General features: G+C 32.9%; 1 protein-coding gene across 2 annotated transcripts in view; it reads right to left on the bottom strand.

Moving 5' to 3' along the window:
* Window positions 1–16,733, bottom strand: part of PIK3C3 (phosphatidylinositol 3-kinase catalytic subunit type 3) — a 655,170-nt gene that overhangs the window by 467,967 nt on the left and 170,470 nt on the right. For both annotated transcript variants that reach the window (XM_053701053.1, XM_053701054.1), the window contains one exon: window positions 4,453–4,548. In XM_053701053.1, coding sequence (XP_053557028.1) covers window positions 4,453–4,548 — 96 coding nt within the window. The remainder of the gene's footprint in view (window positions 1–4,452; window positions 4,549–16,733) is intronic.

Here is a 16,733-nt window from a genome sequence, read left to right as displayed (position 1 = left end):
AAGGAATAGTATTCGGGTAACGCTGGAGCTGAAAAATTGTCTAGTGACGCTGAAGCCCAACCCCCGCTACAGGCGACAAACATCTCATATAGTCTGCTAAATCTACTGACTGTAAACTACAGAAAGAGGGATTAACGCCAATTTGGAACACTTTAAAACCAACTATAACGTATTTACTTTTTACTTTGGACTTTTTAATTTATTTACACAATTTTTTGGTTTGGAAATTGTCGGCTGGTATCCTGCTGGTCACTAGTGTTTTCTGAGGAATCCTTTGGAATTTATTTTTGGAATATTGTTTTTTACACACATCGTTTTTTCACACACATCGTTTTTTGAAGTTTATTTATTGCAGGATTTTTATAGAAGTTATGTTTCACTATGTATATTAGTACCACTGAATTTTGAATAATTTATATGTTTGCAATTTGTTTATTATCACCACCTGAACCACCTAATATTTGAATCACTTGACTTTGATCACCCACATACAGCACATAATTTACCGACACTTATCACCAATTGCATCCGCTAGCGGAGAACGGTCTCTGATCCTTGTGAGGCACAGCAGACCAGTTCCTTCCATAACCACAAGCAGAAACAATAGGAGTTGACACAGATTGAGGCCCTAACCCACTCTGGACGGACTTAAAAAGACCTCCAGAGTGACAGCACTGTTCTGGGGTAATCTGCATATTAAAACGAAATTGAATTAGGAATAACCGGCTTGTTTTTGAACTGTTCAAATATATTTTTGATATTTTTGATATATCTTTGAAATAATTTTATTGTAATACCGAAAGCAATATTGTGTAAACCCAAACTGGTTAGCATATTGTAGTAAGTAACACTGCTATAAGGAGCTACAGTAGCAAGCACCACCATAGGGGAGTGCGTTTATCTATCCCATCCGGACATCCCTTAGTCACCTTATGAAAGCATTTTTTGTTATTTATTTACATATCAGGTAATACTGATATAGGATAATTTGTCTGAATTTTATTGTTATCCTTGAAGGTACCTTTCATTGTTTTATTTGTTTTATTGTTAATTGTCAATTGTTACATGTGAATGTATGCAAGAAAATCTACAAAACAACTGTATTCGGCCACATTTTAATATTGTTTTAATTGTTTTAATAAATACTTTATTTTAACTTGAACTGTGAAGGAATAGGTTTCACATTTTTGAACCCAAGCCGGCTAGCTGGCGCTTTGATATACTTTTGATTTTCCGATTTTCCTAAACGATTTTGGCCACTAGGGGTCATTTATCAGAGCTAAGGGTCTTTTTAGCAGTAGGCGCTAAGTGAGATTTTCCAAATTGTATGAAGTCAGAAAGACCCACACACAAGCATTACTCTGGAAGAAACCAAAACATTGTTGATGCTGATGCTTTCCATACGTCAGGCAATCATTCACTGCACAGGATTTCCAAACAATTATTAAGTGAATGATTTTATTTTGGATTCTGTTAGTTTGTCCACTTACTTTTAAAGGGATACTAAACCCGATTTTTTTCTTTCATGATTCAAATAGAGCATACAATTTTAAGCAACTTTCTAATGTACTCCTATTATCAATTTTTTGAAAAAGAAGGCATCTAAGCTAAGGAGCCAGACTTTTTTGGTTCAGATCCGTGGACAGCACTTATTTATTGGTGCTGTCCAATCAGCAATGACAACCCAGGTTGTGAACTAAAAATGGGCCGGTTTCTAAACTTACATTCTTGCTTTTCAAATAAAGTTAGCAAGAGAATGAAGAAAAATTGATAATAGGAGTAAATTAGAAAGTTGCTTAAAATTGCATGCTCTATCTGAATAATGAAAGAAAAAAATTGGGTTCGGTGTCCCTTTAAAATAAGCCTCTGAAATCGGACTATGTTTAACAAACAAACAAAAAAAACTGCTGTAATTGTTAACAGCTAATAAGATATTTTTATTAAATCCCTTAAATAAAAGCTGGAAGTTTGGGGTTCAATCACATCTTGATTGCTTTATTTCAAATCAATTATGGAAGTATACAGAGTAACACACAGTATATAAGTAGTAAAAAAAAAAAAATATATTAAAATGTTTGTGAGCAAGACATGATCAAAGAGGTACCATTTTAGGTCTCTTTAAAATTAATGTAAATGTTGGAGTATGATTTCCACAAATAGAATTGCCCAAATTAAATCTGAATATAAATGTATTAGAGTTCTGCAAATCTTTAAACATTTCAAAATAGATTTGGCATAAAACGGACATAAAACATAAATAATATATTTCTCTAATGTGTTGCTTCAGAGTGCCAATGCCTTTCCATGCCAGAGGTGAATATGGCTGGTGATAAGCACCTATGCAATTATACTGCCCCTGATTGGCCTAGAGTCCATATTCAGTTCTGCATATTCATCATTTGAGCATTGTGTTATTTCTCTTTAATAGTAGGGTAGTAATTCAACTACTGAATCCATAGACAGATCCACCTTAGGGCTTGTTGTTTTGATTGAGATTAATCAACATAATGATGAGAAGTTTCTCAGAATATGTTCCTTAGTCTTAGAGTTTCGCCTTAGCAATGTGGCTTTTGGTCACCAAGAAAAAGGGATTCATTGCAATTGGTTTTAGACCTTTTGTTAATGTAAAAATGTGCGTGTTGACACCAAACTAACCAGCCTCTTCATTAGCAGTAACCATCTGCAGTTTTCTAAAGGATTCATATATAACTGCACATAAATGAAGGAAAAGTAAACACCTTGTAACATAAGATATTTCTGTTGTCTTGCAATGGAATAACATATCAGCAAAGTCTAAATGTTTTTAAAACAAATTAACATTGTGTTTGCTGCAACTGTTTTTCACTTGCCAAACTCCACCCACGGTTTGCCTTATTGGAGGAGCCAATCAGTGCTTTACTGTGGAGACAATTTGGTTAGCTACTGTCATAAAGTTACTATAAAATGCATAGTCAGCAGTTGTAAGTTTAAGACAATTAGGTACAGATATGTAGCAGAGTTAGTCCTAATAAGTTAGCATGAAGCATTTACAGTTCTAAAAATTAGAACATGCACACATTTCAGAACTAAATTACATGAAAAGTGGACAAAATAAATAATGGCCGTATATTGCAAAATTGTTTCATTACTCATAAATAAACATTTACAATTAAAAATATCAAAGGGTTTACTGTATACTTTAAAGCACCAGTAAATAAATTATGTTTCTCTCAATGTATATAACAACATCCAAGCCTGGCAGCCAAGGTGACTGAGAATTAGAAAACTATTTGGAGAAATAAAGGAGACAATGTACTCAGGAGGTTGATGTAAGATGCTGTCCATTGCTTACATTGGTTTTACTAAAGTCAGTACTGACATTTGCAGTATAGGTGGCAGCTTTAACAGGCAAATACAGATATTTCAAATGACAGAATTATCTGTGAACAATGTAATGCACTTCAGTAGGTAAAATAGATAATTCGGTGAGAAAATGTTACAGCCCAGAGGTCCGAATAAAACAAGAGGATAAACATCCACCTCCTTCTTCTGCCAACCCCTCTTTTTGTGGCCCTCGTCAAGCAGTTAGTTTAACAAAATGCATCTATAATTATTTCGACTTTCACACTTTATAGAACAAATTACGATTGGAGAGCAAAATAACGCTTTTTGCGCTCGTCGGATAGCGCTCATATTATTAGTTAAAAGTAAACAGTTTTCACTCTCGCGCTAACCTGACAAGCGCAAAAAGCCTTACATTATCGTGTACGCATTCACATATTCCTCCATGGAAGTCAATGGAGAAAAAAAAAATTGAGAAAAAAAACCTAACAAACAACTCTTGCGCAAACTCGATCGCATATTCTCATGTGCGCTAACCCGACATGAAAACATGAATATTTCCTATTTCAATCTACTTCAAATAACAGAATATGTTCTATGTATTCATAAATACATATTTCTACATATATCTGACCTGCCGCAATAAACCCCTTATTGCTTGGGCGCAAACATGTGCGCTCCATTCATAATCTAGCCATAAGAACAAAAAGTAACAAGCATTATAAAAGGTCTATAAGTTACTGGACTATCACTTCAGGTTTTTCCATTAATGGAACCATGAACTTGATGGACTACGGATGCCATTCTTTGCAATCCCCTGTAAATTGCATGCTCTATGCCCTACATTACAGTTTTAACTTATTTTCTTGTTGTATTCCATATATGTTATTATAAATAAATAAAAAGACATAACAAAAAAGATATGCAGCAGGAAAGTAGCTTTTCAAGTTTCGATAAGGTAAGGGGTCAGTATTGATGAGTGTATCTAGGGTGAGCCAAGATAAAACTAAATAAAATAAACCACAAAAACCAGGATGCAAACAAAGAAAGGAACAGATTCATCATTAGTTGACCAAGAAGTCTCAAAAGGATATACTGTCTAGTAGAAATAACAAAATAAAAACTACGTACCTTCTCATAATAAACTATGCCATATTCCTTTTCGTCCGATTTTACACAAGGAAATTCCACCATTAAATACATGAAATTAGAGCTGCGTTTTTCACTCTAAAATGAAAAAGAAACATATTTGGCACATTAATAGCACCTTATACACACACACCTCTAACACATCCTGCTGCTAAGCTGATGCTCTAGATTTTGATGTAAATCAGGCAAATTAAAGGGACACTGAACCCAAAAATTGTCTTCCATGATTTAGATAGAGCATGCAATTTTAAGCAACTTTCTAATTTACTTCTACTATCAATTTTTCTTCATTCTCTTGCTATCTTTATTTGAAAGAGAAGGCATTTAAGCTCAGGAGCCAACAAATTTTTGGTTCAGACCCACGGACAGCACTTGTTTATTGGTTCTGTCCAAAGGACAACCACGGTTGTTCACCTAAAATGGGCCGGCATCTAAGCTTACATTCTTGCTTTTCAAATAAACATACCAAGAGAATGAAGAAAATTTGATAATAGGAGTAAATTAGAAAGTTGCTTAAAATTGCATGCTCTACCTGAATCACGAAAGACAAAATTTGGGTGCAGTGTCCCTTTAAACTGACATTACTTCCAGGACAGGAAGATCTCTGTAAATGAGCTAACATAGCAAATCTTCTCCATGGGTGCCATACTTGATTCCCATGTTAGCTCTTATCACAATAAATGAAAATAGACCACGCAAAAGTGATAATGAGATACATAACCTAATATTCTATTCTCATTTTTTGCAAAAAACACAAGGATTTGTTGCTTGCAGATTGCTGTGAGGAGAGTAGTGAATATAGATTTGTTGTAGAAAGAGGTTTAAAGTTTTACTGCTTTATTCTATAAATATATATATATATATATACTATATATATATATATATATAGACACTGTATATATACTATACTACTATATATATATATATATATATATATATATATAGACACTGTATATATACTATACTACTATATATATATATATAGACACTGTATATATACTATACTACTATATATATATATATAGACACTGTATATATACTATACTACTATATATATATATATATAGACACTGTATATATACTATACTACTATATATATATATATATATATATATATATATATATATATATATAGACACTGTATATATACTATACTACTATATATATATATATACACTGTATATATAATATACTACTATATATATATATATATATATATATATAGACACTGTATATATACTATACTATATATATATATATATATATATAGACACTGTATATATACTATACTACTATATATATATATATAGACACTGTATATATACTATACTACTATATATATATATATATATATATATATATATATAGACACTGTATATATACTATACTAATATATATATATATATATATATATAGACACTGTATATATACTATACTACTATATATATATATATAGACACTGTATATATACTATACTACTATATATATATATATAGACACTGTATATATACTATACTACTATATATATATATATATAGACACTGTATATATACTATACTACTATATATATATATATATAGACATTGTATATATACTATACTACTATATATATATAGACACTGTATATATACTATACTACTATATATATATATATATAGACACTGTATATATACTATACTACTATATATATATATATATAGACACTGTATATATACTATACTACTATATATATATATATATATATATATATATATATATATATAGACACTGTATATATACTATACTACTATATATATATATAGACACTGTATATATACTATACTACTATATATATATATATATATATATATAGACACTGTATATATACTATACTACTATATATATATATATATATATATATATATATATATATATATATATATAGACACTGTATATATACTATACTACTATATATATATAGACACTGTATATATACTATACTACTATATATATAGACACTGTATATATACTATACTATATATATATATATATATATATATATATATATAGACACTGTATATATACTATACTACTATATATATATATAGACACCGTATATATACTATACTACTATATATATATATATATATATATATAGACACTGTATATATACTATACTACTATATATATATAGACACTGTATATATACTATACTACTATATATATATATATATATATATATATATATATAGACACTGTATATATACTATACTACTATATATATATATATATAGACACTGTATATATACTATACTATATATATATATATATATATATATATATATAGACACTGTATATATACTATACTACTATATATATATATATATAGACACTGTATATATACTATACTACTATATATATATATAGACACTGTATATATACTATACTACTATATATATATATATAGACACTGTATATATACTATACTACTATATATATATATATATATAGACACTGTATATATACTATACTACTATATATATATATAGACACTGTATATATACTATACTACTATATATATAGACACTGTATATATACTATACTACTATATATATATATATATATATATATATATAGACACTGTATATATACTGTACTACTATATATATATATATATAGACACTGTATATATATATATACTATACTACTATATATATATAGACACTGTATATATACTATACTACTATATATATATAGACACTGTATATATACTATACTACTATATATATATATATATATATATAGACACTGTATATATACTATACTACTATATATATATATATAGACACTGTATATATACTATACTACTATATATATATATAGACACTGTATATATACTATACTACTATATATATATAGACACTGTATATATACTATACTACTATATATATATATATATATATATATATATATATATATAGACACTGTATATATACTATACTACTATATATATATAGACACTGTATATATACTATACTACTATATATATATAGACACTGTATATATACTATACTACTATATATATATATATATATATATATATATATAGACACTGTATATATACTGTACTACTATATATATATATATATATATATATATATAGACACTGTATATATATATACTATACTACTATATATATATAGACACTGTATATATACTATACTACTATATATATATATAGACACTGTATATATACTATACTACTATATATATATATATATATATATATATATATATATAGACACTGTATATATACTATACTACTATATATATATATATATATATATATAGACACTGTATATATACTATACTATATATATATATATATAGACACTGTATATATACTATACTACTATATATATATATATATATATATAGACACTGTATATATACACTATACTACTATATATATATATATATATATATATAGACACTGTATATATACTATACTACTATATATATATATATATATATAGACACTGTATATATACTATACTACTATATATATATATATATATATAGACACTGTATATATACTATACTACTATATATATATATATATATATATATATAGACACTGTATATATACTATACTACTATATATATATATATATAGACACTGTATATATACTATACTACTATATATATATATATATATATAGACACTGTATATATACTATACTACTATATATATATAGACACTGTATATATATATACTATACTACTATATATATATAGACACTGTATATATACTATACTACTATATATATATATATAGACACTGTATATATACTATACTACTATATATATATATATATATATATATATATATATATATATATATATAGACACTGTATATATACTATACTACTATATATATATATATAGACACTGTATATATACTATACTACTATATATATATATATAGACACTGTATATATACTATACTACTATATATATATATATATATATATAGACACTGTATATATACACTATACTACTATATATATATATATATATATATATAGACACTGTATATATACTATACTACTATATATATATATATATATATAGACACTGTATATATACTATACTACTATATATATATATATATATATAGACACTGTATATATACTATACTACTATATATATATATATATATATATATATATATATATAGACACTGTATATATACTATACTACTATATATATATATAGACACTGTATATATACTATACTACTATATATATATATATATAGACACTGTATATATACTATACTACTATATATATATAGACACTGTATATATACTATACTACTATATATATATATATATATAGACACTGTATATATACTATACTACTATATATATATATATATATATAGACACTGTATATATACTATACTACTATATATATATATATATAGACACTGTATATATACTATACTACTATATATATATAAAGAGTGCAATAGGTCCAGCACAACTAACAGTTCAGAGTTAGTTAGCAAAGTGCACAGTAGCCAGAGGGTCCTGCTCACCTCTCATATGTAAATCCAAAAGGAAAAAAGTGAATGGCTCCAGCACTGTTTCTTTAAAAGTGAAAAAACCTTTATTAAGGTGACAAAATGAACAGACTGTCTGTTCATTTTGTCACCTTAATAAAGGTTTTTTCACTTTTAAAGAAACAGTGCTGGAGCCATTCACTTTTTTCCTTTTGGATTTATATATATATATATGTGTGTGTGTGTGTATGAAAAAGTGAATGCCACATTCGCTACTCTCCCAGTCTTCTGATATAAAAAACATATATTCTATACAAATCAGCTATTTACAGTTCAAATCCTAAACCGAAAAAATAACATATTAAGATGAGGAACTTATAGGAATAAAATAATGGATAGATAGTAGTAATGTGAATTCAGCAGATTCAGCACCTGTCAAATACGGAAGAAGGCAAATGTAACACACTAAGATCTCTGTAAATGAATCTGCCAAATGCACATGCCTAATAGATAGACAGACAGACAGATGATAGACGGACACATGATAGATAGATGGGCAGACAGATGGTCAGAAAGACAGACAGATGATAGACGGACAGACAGATGATAGACGGACACATGATAGATAGATGGGCAGACAGATGGTCAGAAAGACAGATAGATGATAGACGGACAGACAGATGATAGACGGACACATGATAGATAGATGGGCAGACAGATGGTCAGAAAGACAGATAGATGATAGACGGACAGACAGATGATAGACGGACACATGATAGATAGATGGGCAGACAGATGGTCAGAAAGACAGATAGATGATAGACGGACAGACAGATGATAGACGGACACATGATAGATAGATGGGCAGACAGATGGTCAGAAAGACAGACAGATGATAGACGGACAGACAGATGATAGACGGACACATGATAGATAGATGGGCAGACAGATGGTCAGAAAGACAGACAGATGATAGACGGACACATGATAGATAGATGGTCAGACAGATGGTCAGAAAGACAGATAGATGATAGACGGACAGACAGATGATAGACGGACACATGATAGATAGATGGGCAGACAGATGGTCAGAAAGACAGATAGATGATAGACGGACAGACAGATGATAGACGGACACATGATAGATAGATGGGCAGACAGATGGTCAGAAAGACAGACAGATGATAGACGGACAGACAGATGATAGACGGACACATGATAGATAGATGGGCAGACAGATGGTCAGAAAGACAGATAGATGATAGACGGACAGACAGATGATAGACGGACACATGATAGATAGATGGGCAGACAGATGGTCAGAAAGACAGATAGATGATAGACGGACAGACAGATGATAGACGGACACATGATAGATAGATGGGCAGACAGATGGTCAGAAAGACAGATAGATGATAGACGGACAGACAGATGATAGACGGACACATGATAGATAGATGGGCAGACAGATGGTCAGAAAGACAGATAGATGATAGACGGACAGACAGATGATAGACGGACACATGATAGATAGATGGGCAGACAGATGGTCAGAAAGACAGACAGATGATAGACGGACAGACAGATGATAGACGGACACATGATAGATAGATGGGCAGACAGATGGTCAGAAAGACAGACAGATGATAGACGGACAGACAGATGATAGACGGACACATGATAGATAGATGGGCAGACAGATGGTCAGAAAGACAGACAGATGATAGACGGACAGACAGATGATAGACGGACACATGATAGATAGATGGGCAGACAGATGGTCAGAAAGACAGATAGATGATAGACGGACAGACAGATGATAGACGGACACATGATAGATAGATGGGCAGACAGATGGTCAGAAAGACAGATAGATGATAGACGGACAGACAGATGATAGACGGACACATGATAGATAGATGGGCAGACAGATGGTCAGAAAGACAGACAGATGATAGACGGACAGACAGATGATAGACGGACACATGATAGATAGATGGGCAGACAGATGGTCAGAAAGACAGATAGATGATAGACGGACAGACAGATGATAGATAGATAAATAGATAGACAGACAGAAATATTGATCAAAAATATTTGCAAATATGATGATTTTTTTTCTTGTTTTAGACAGATGTTCTTGTGCTGAATACAGCTATTTTTGTTTTCATGCTTGCCTCTGTCTATTAATACATTGTATTGATCAGCTAATGTGCATTGAATAGTGCAATAAAAGACGTGAATTATTATTTTTTTTGCTAGTTTTTCTATGGATTTAAGGAGCTTTAACTTAGCCTTTTTCATCTAGATAAAGATTTTTAAATGAATAATTGGCAGTTTTTCATACACAATAGGTCTTTCTTTCTTTTCACTTCCCTTTAATTTGTTTTGAGCGTTCCTATTTTATTCATCGCAGTGAGTTTTGACAGAGGATATCTGTCAGTAATTGCGTTTTCCCTCTGACATCAAACAATCCTTATACCACTGAGATAGCATCTGTCTCACACAGTTAACTTTTTGTACATTTCTTATACGACTACTGATCTCTGCAACATACCTCAAATATAAAGTAAAAAACATTTTAATTAGCTTACAGCAGATACTCTGCTCAGCTGGGAATTGTTAATAATCATAAAGGACTTGGATCACGGCTTTCAACATATGTGCAATAAACAAGGTATCTTTTACCCTTGTGTGTCAATACATGAAAAGAATATTAATCTCAGAAGCGAGTCTGGGGTTTTGCGCTGTCAAAGAAGGCAAAATACACTTGCTATATCAAGAGACATAATACAGCAGGGGGTATGTGATTGTACAGCCCAATTCCCTGCAGCACTCTTATCGCAGGGATTTTTGAAAGCTGCCTGCACTTTTTTTGACCTGCAAAAACTGTAAGCAACTTTTTGAAGACAACACACTGGGTATAGCATCAATAACTCAAACACAATCATCAAACATTTCCTTTTCTGATACAAGAACAAAGGATATTTAAGGATTCTGTTCTTGCCATGATTTTCTACAGTAAAAAAGAAGGGGGGAAAAGCCTCCATCAAATCTAAGGCACTCAAAGCAGATTCAATAATATTTAGTATTTTTTAGTGTGAAAACGTTTAAACATAAAAGCCAAAATTAAAATTTCACAGTGTAGATAAAGCAGGGTTCCTCAAACCACAGGTTGGGACCTATTACTGGGTTGCAACACCATGTTTACTGGGTCACGACTTGTGTGTATGTGTTGTAGGAGACTGTGTGTGTGGTGTGTGTGTGTGTGTGTTGTAGGAGACTGTGTGTGTGGTGTGTGTGTGTGTTGTAGGAGACTGTGTGTGTGTTGTATTAGATTGTGTGTGTGGTGTGTGTGTGTGTGTGTTGTAGGAGACTGTGTGGTGTGTGTGTGTGTTGTAGGAGACTGTGTGTGTGGTGTGTGTGTGTGTGTTGTAGGAGACTGTGTGTGTGGTGTGTGTTGTAGGAGACTGTGTGTGTGTTGTATTAGATTGTGTGTGTGGTGTGTGTGTGTGTGTTGTAGGAGACTGTGTGTGTGGTGTGTGTGTGTGTGTGTGTTGTAGGAGACTGTGTGGTGTGTGTGTGTTGTAGGAGACTGTGTGGTGTGTGTGTGTTGTAGGAGACTGTGTGTGTGGTGTGTGTGTGTTGTAGGAGACTGTGTGTGTGGTGTGTGTGGTGTGTGTGTGTTGTAGGAGACTGTGTGTGTGGTGTGTGTGTGTTGTAGGAGACTGTGTGTGTGGTGTGTGTGTGTTGTAGGAGACTGTGTGTGTGGTGTGTGTGTGTGTTGTAAGAGACTGTGTGTGTGGTGTGTGTGTTGTAGGAGACTGTGTGTATGGTGTGTGTGTGTGTTGTAGGAGACTGTGTGTGGTGTGTGTGTGTGTTGTAGGAGACTGTGTGTGGTGTGTGTGTGTTGTAGGAGACTGTGTGTGTGGTGTGTGTGTTGTAGGAGACTGTGTGTATGGTGTGTGTGTGTGTGTGTGTGTTGTAGGAGACTGTGTATGTGTGTGGTATGTGTGGGTTGTAGGATACTGTGCGTGTGTGTTGTAGGAGGCTATGTGTGTGTGTGTGTGTGTGTTGTAGGAGACCGTGTGTGTGCGTTGTAGGAGACTGTCTATGTGTGTGTGTACTGTAGGAGACTGTGTATGTGTGTGTGTGTTGTAGGAGACTGTGTATGTGTGTGTGTGTGTGTGTTGTAGGAGACTGTGTATGTGTTGTAGGAGACTGTGTATGTGTGTGTTGTAGGAGACTGTGTATGTGTGTGTGTTGTAGGAGACTGTGTATGTGTTGTAGGAGACTGTGTATGTTGTAGGAGACTGTGTATGTGTTGTAGGAGACTGTGTATGTGTGTGTTGTAGGAGACTGTGTATGTGTGTGTGTTGTAGGAGACTGTGTATGTGTGTGGGTTGTAGGAGACTGTGTGTGTGTGCTGTAGGAGACTGTGTGTGTGTGTTGTAGAAGACTGTATGCGTGTGTGTTGTATTAGATTGTGTGTGTGTGTGTGTGTGTGGTATTAGACTGTGTGTGTGTGTTGTATTAGACTGTGTGTGTTGTATAAGACTGTGTGTGTGTGTGTGTTGTATTAGACTGTGTGTGTTGTAGAAGACTGTGTGTGTGTGTGTGTTGTAGGAGACTGTGTGTGTGTTGTATTAGACTGTGTGTGTGTGTGTGTGTGTTGTATTAGACTGTGTGTGTTGTAGGAGACTGTGTATGTGTGTGTTGTAGGAGACTGTGTATGTGTGTGTTGTAGGAGACTGTGTGTGTGTTGTATTAGACTGTGTGTGTGTGTGTTGTATTAGACTGTGTGTGTTGTAGAAGACTGTGTGTGTGTGTGTTGTAGAAGACTGTGTGTGTGTTGTGATGAAAATAATGTCTTAAAGGGTCATGAAACTCATAATTTTTCTTTCATGATTCAGATAGAGCATACAATTTAAACAACTGTCCAATTTACCGTTGCTATCTAATTTTCTTAATTCTCTTGGAATCCTTTGTTGAAAAGCATGCCTAGGTAGGCTCAGGAGAATGAATGCACTACTGGGAGCTAGCTGCTAATTGGTGGCTTAACATGTTTCTTGTCATTGGCTCAATAGAGATGTTCAGCTAGCTCCCAGTAATGCATTGCTGCTCCTTTAACAAAAGATATGAAGAGAATTAAGAAAATTTGATAATAGAAGTAAACTGAAAAGTTGTTCAAAATGGCACATTTGTCTGAACCATTAAATATATTTTTTTATTTCCCTTTAAAGTTAAAGGAACATGAAATGCAATTTTTTTTCATGATTTAGAAAGAACATGCAATTTTAATCAACTTTCCAATTTACTTCTATTATCTAATTTGCTTCATTCTCTTAAAATTCCTTGATGAAAAACATATCTAAATAGGCTAAGTAGCTGCTGATTGGTGGCTGCACATAAATGCCTTGTGTGATTGGCTCACCCATGTGCTTTGCTATTTCTTCAACAAAGGATATCTAAAGAATGAAGCAAATTAGTTAATAGAAGTACATTGGAATGTTGTTTAAAATTGTTCTATCTATCTGAATCGTGTAAGAAATATTTTGGGTTTCAAGTATCTTTAAAGAGTCAACACCACATTTTTTATAGTTTAAAAAGATAGATAACGTCTTTACTACCCATTCCCCAGCTTTGCACAACCAACATTGATATATTAGTATACTTTATAACATTTAAATCTCTAAATTTCTGCCTGTTTCTAAGCCACGATAGACAGCCTCTTATCACATAGTTTATTAGCTTTTCACAACAGGTGACTGCTAGTTCAAGTGGGCCATATAGATAACATTATGCTCTCTCCCATGGAGTTGTAGCTGACGCTGCACTAATTGGCTAAAATGCAAGTGAATAGATAATAAATAAAAAGTCATGTGATCAAGGGGCTGTCAGAAGATGATTAGATACAAGGTAATCACAGAGGTAAAAAGTATATTAATATTGGGGGGTGCTTCAGGAGATAGATGGAGAGATATTGAACAGGCTTCACTGCCATATAATATCTTTCTCAAAGACCTAATCTGGACCCCAGCCCATAGCCGCAGAATTCTGGGCATAACTAACCATGTAATACTAGAATGTCTGTCTGTTTAGGACAGGATTCGACATCGCAAGTTGATTGCACCCCACCCTTCCCCAATTACATCGGTCCCGGGCCTCCTTACAGGTCTAGTGGAAACACACCCTAACGTGTGGGCGCGAATAGGAGTTAAACAAGTATCTGACTTTTGGACAGGGTCCAGCCAAGATGGCTTTATCTCGTTGGCCCAAGACGCATCTTCCGAAAGCATCCCGCCCTTCCTTCACTTTGAACTTACTAGAATTTAGAGTTTCCTCACTAGTTGGGGATTTCTCCTCGATGCTACCCGCCCGCTAACCCCATGGGAGTCCATCTGGCAAAAGGGACACAGACTGATTAAGCCTCTATCGAGACACTATGGCCTAAGTGATGGTACCATACCACCTAAACCGGCACCGCATTTACTTAAGTGGAACACTTCACTTCATACCCACATTTCTGTAAATGACTGGCAAAAGTCCATAACGCTAACTAAAAAAACATTACACTGCATAACAATGTTTGAAACCTACTATAAAGTCATAACTCAATGTTATTTGGTCCCCACGCGATTATCTAAAATGTTCCCTCAGACCTCCCCTCTATGTTGGAGGCAGTGCGGCCTTCAGGGGGATATGCTCCACATGTGGTGGGAGTGCCCAAAAATCAAACCCTTAAGGAACTTATGCTTTCTCACACTGTCTGTAGTTAAGATTATGATACCTAAAAGCCCAGCTATGGCGCTCCTCCACCTAAATTTACATACCCTTCCTATACACCAGAAGATATTATGCATATATCTCCTATCTTCTGTCAAAACTAACATTGCGAGGTCTTGGAAGAAAGAGCTTCCCCCACGATGGTCTGAGATCTTAAATACTATGGCCTATCTGCACACGATGGAAAAAGACATATACTATATTCTAGATAAAGTGGACTTATTTGAAATGGCCTGGGCTGACTGAAAGGACAAACATGAAACTTTATGGAAACCACTGGTTAAGAATTGAGAGGTCCCGACATACCCTAAGTAAAGAGGATTAACTGAAATGCCCCCTTCCCCTCCCCTTTCCCATATCAGTGCTCTTCCTTCTCCCCCCCCCAATGTGACTACGTTGTGATGTATCGACTATACTTTTGTGTTCGAGTATAACTGCTCACCACCTATTTTATTATTGTTCATTCTCATAAGTTAGAGAGATTGTTGAATTTATATGACGTGTTGTTAAATTTATGCTTTGGCACACTTGACGCGTATTCATATGTGTAGGGGTCCTGCAAGTCCCCAGATGTCATTTGTATTGTATAAACTGAATAAAAATTTATTTAAAAAAAAAAAAAGTATATTAATATAACTGTGTTGGTTATGCAACACTGGGGAATGGGTAATAAAGGGATTATCTATCTATTTAAACAATAAAAATGTTAGAGTTGACTGTCCCTTTAAGTAAGTACATTACTGCACTTTTCAATACAACACTGATGCAATTTCAAAAATATGTTATGGCAAAATAGAGAGGTCTCAGTGAAGGTATTAATAAAGCAAGTTGCCACGCTGAATAACACAGGGCAAAAAATGAACAAATAGACATCACTTCTTTATATATGGACTGACAAAATGGCATACAGGCTGGCAAGGAAAAACCATTAC

Source organism: Bombina bombina, chromosome 2, assembly GCF_027579735.1.
Source record: "Bombina bombina isolate aBomBom1 chromosome 2, aBomBom1.pri, whole genome shotgun sequence".
Taxonomy (NCBI): domain Eukaryota; kingdom Metazoa; phylum Chordata; class Amphibia; order Anura; family Bombinatoridae; genus Bombina; species Bombina bombina.
This window is presented reverse-complemented; position numbering and strand designations above follow the sequence as displayed.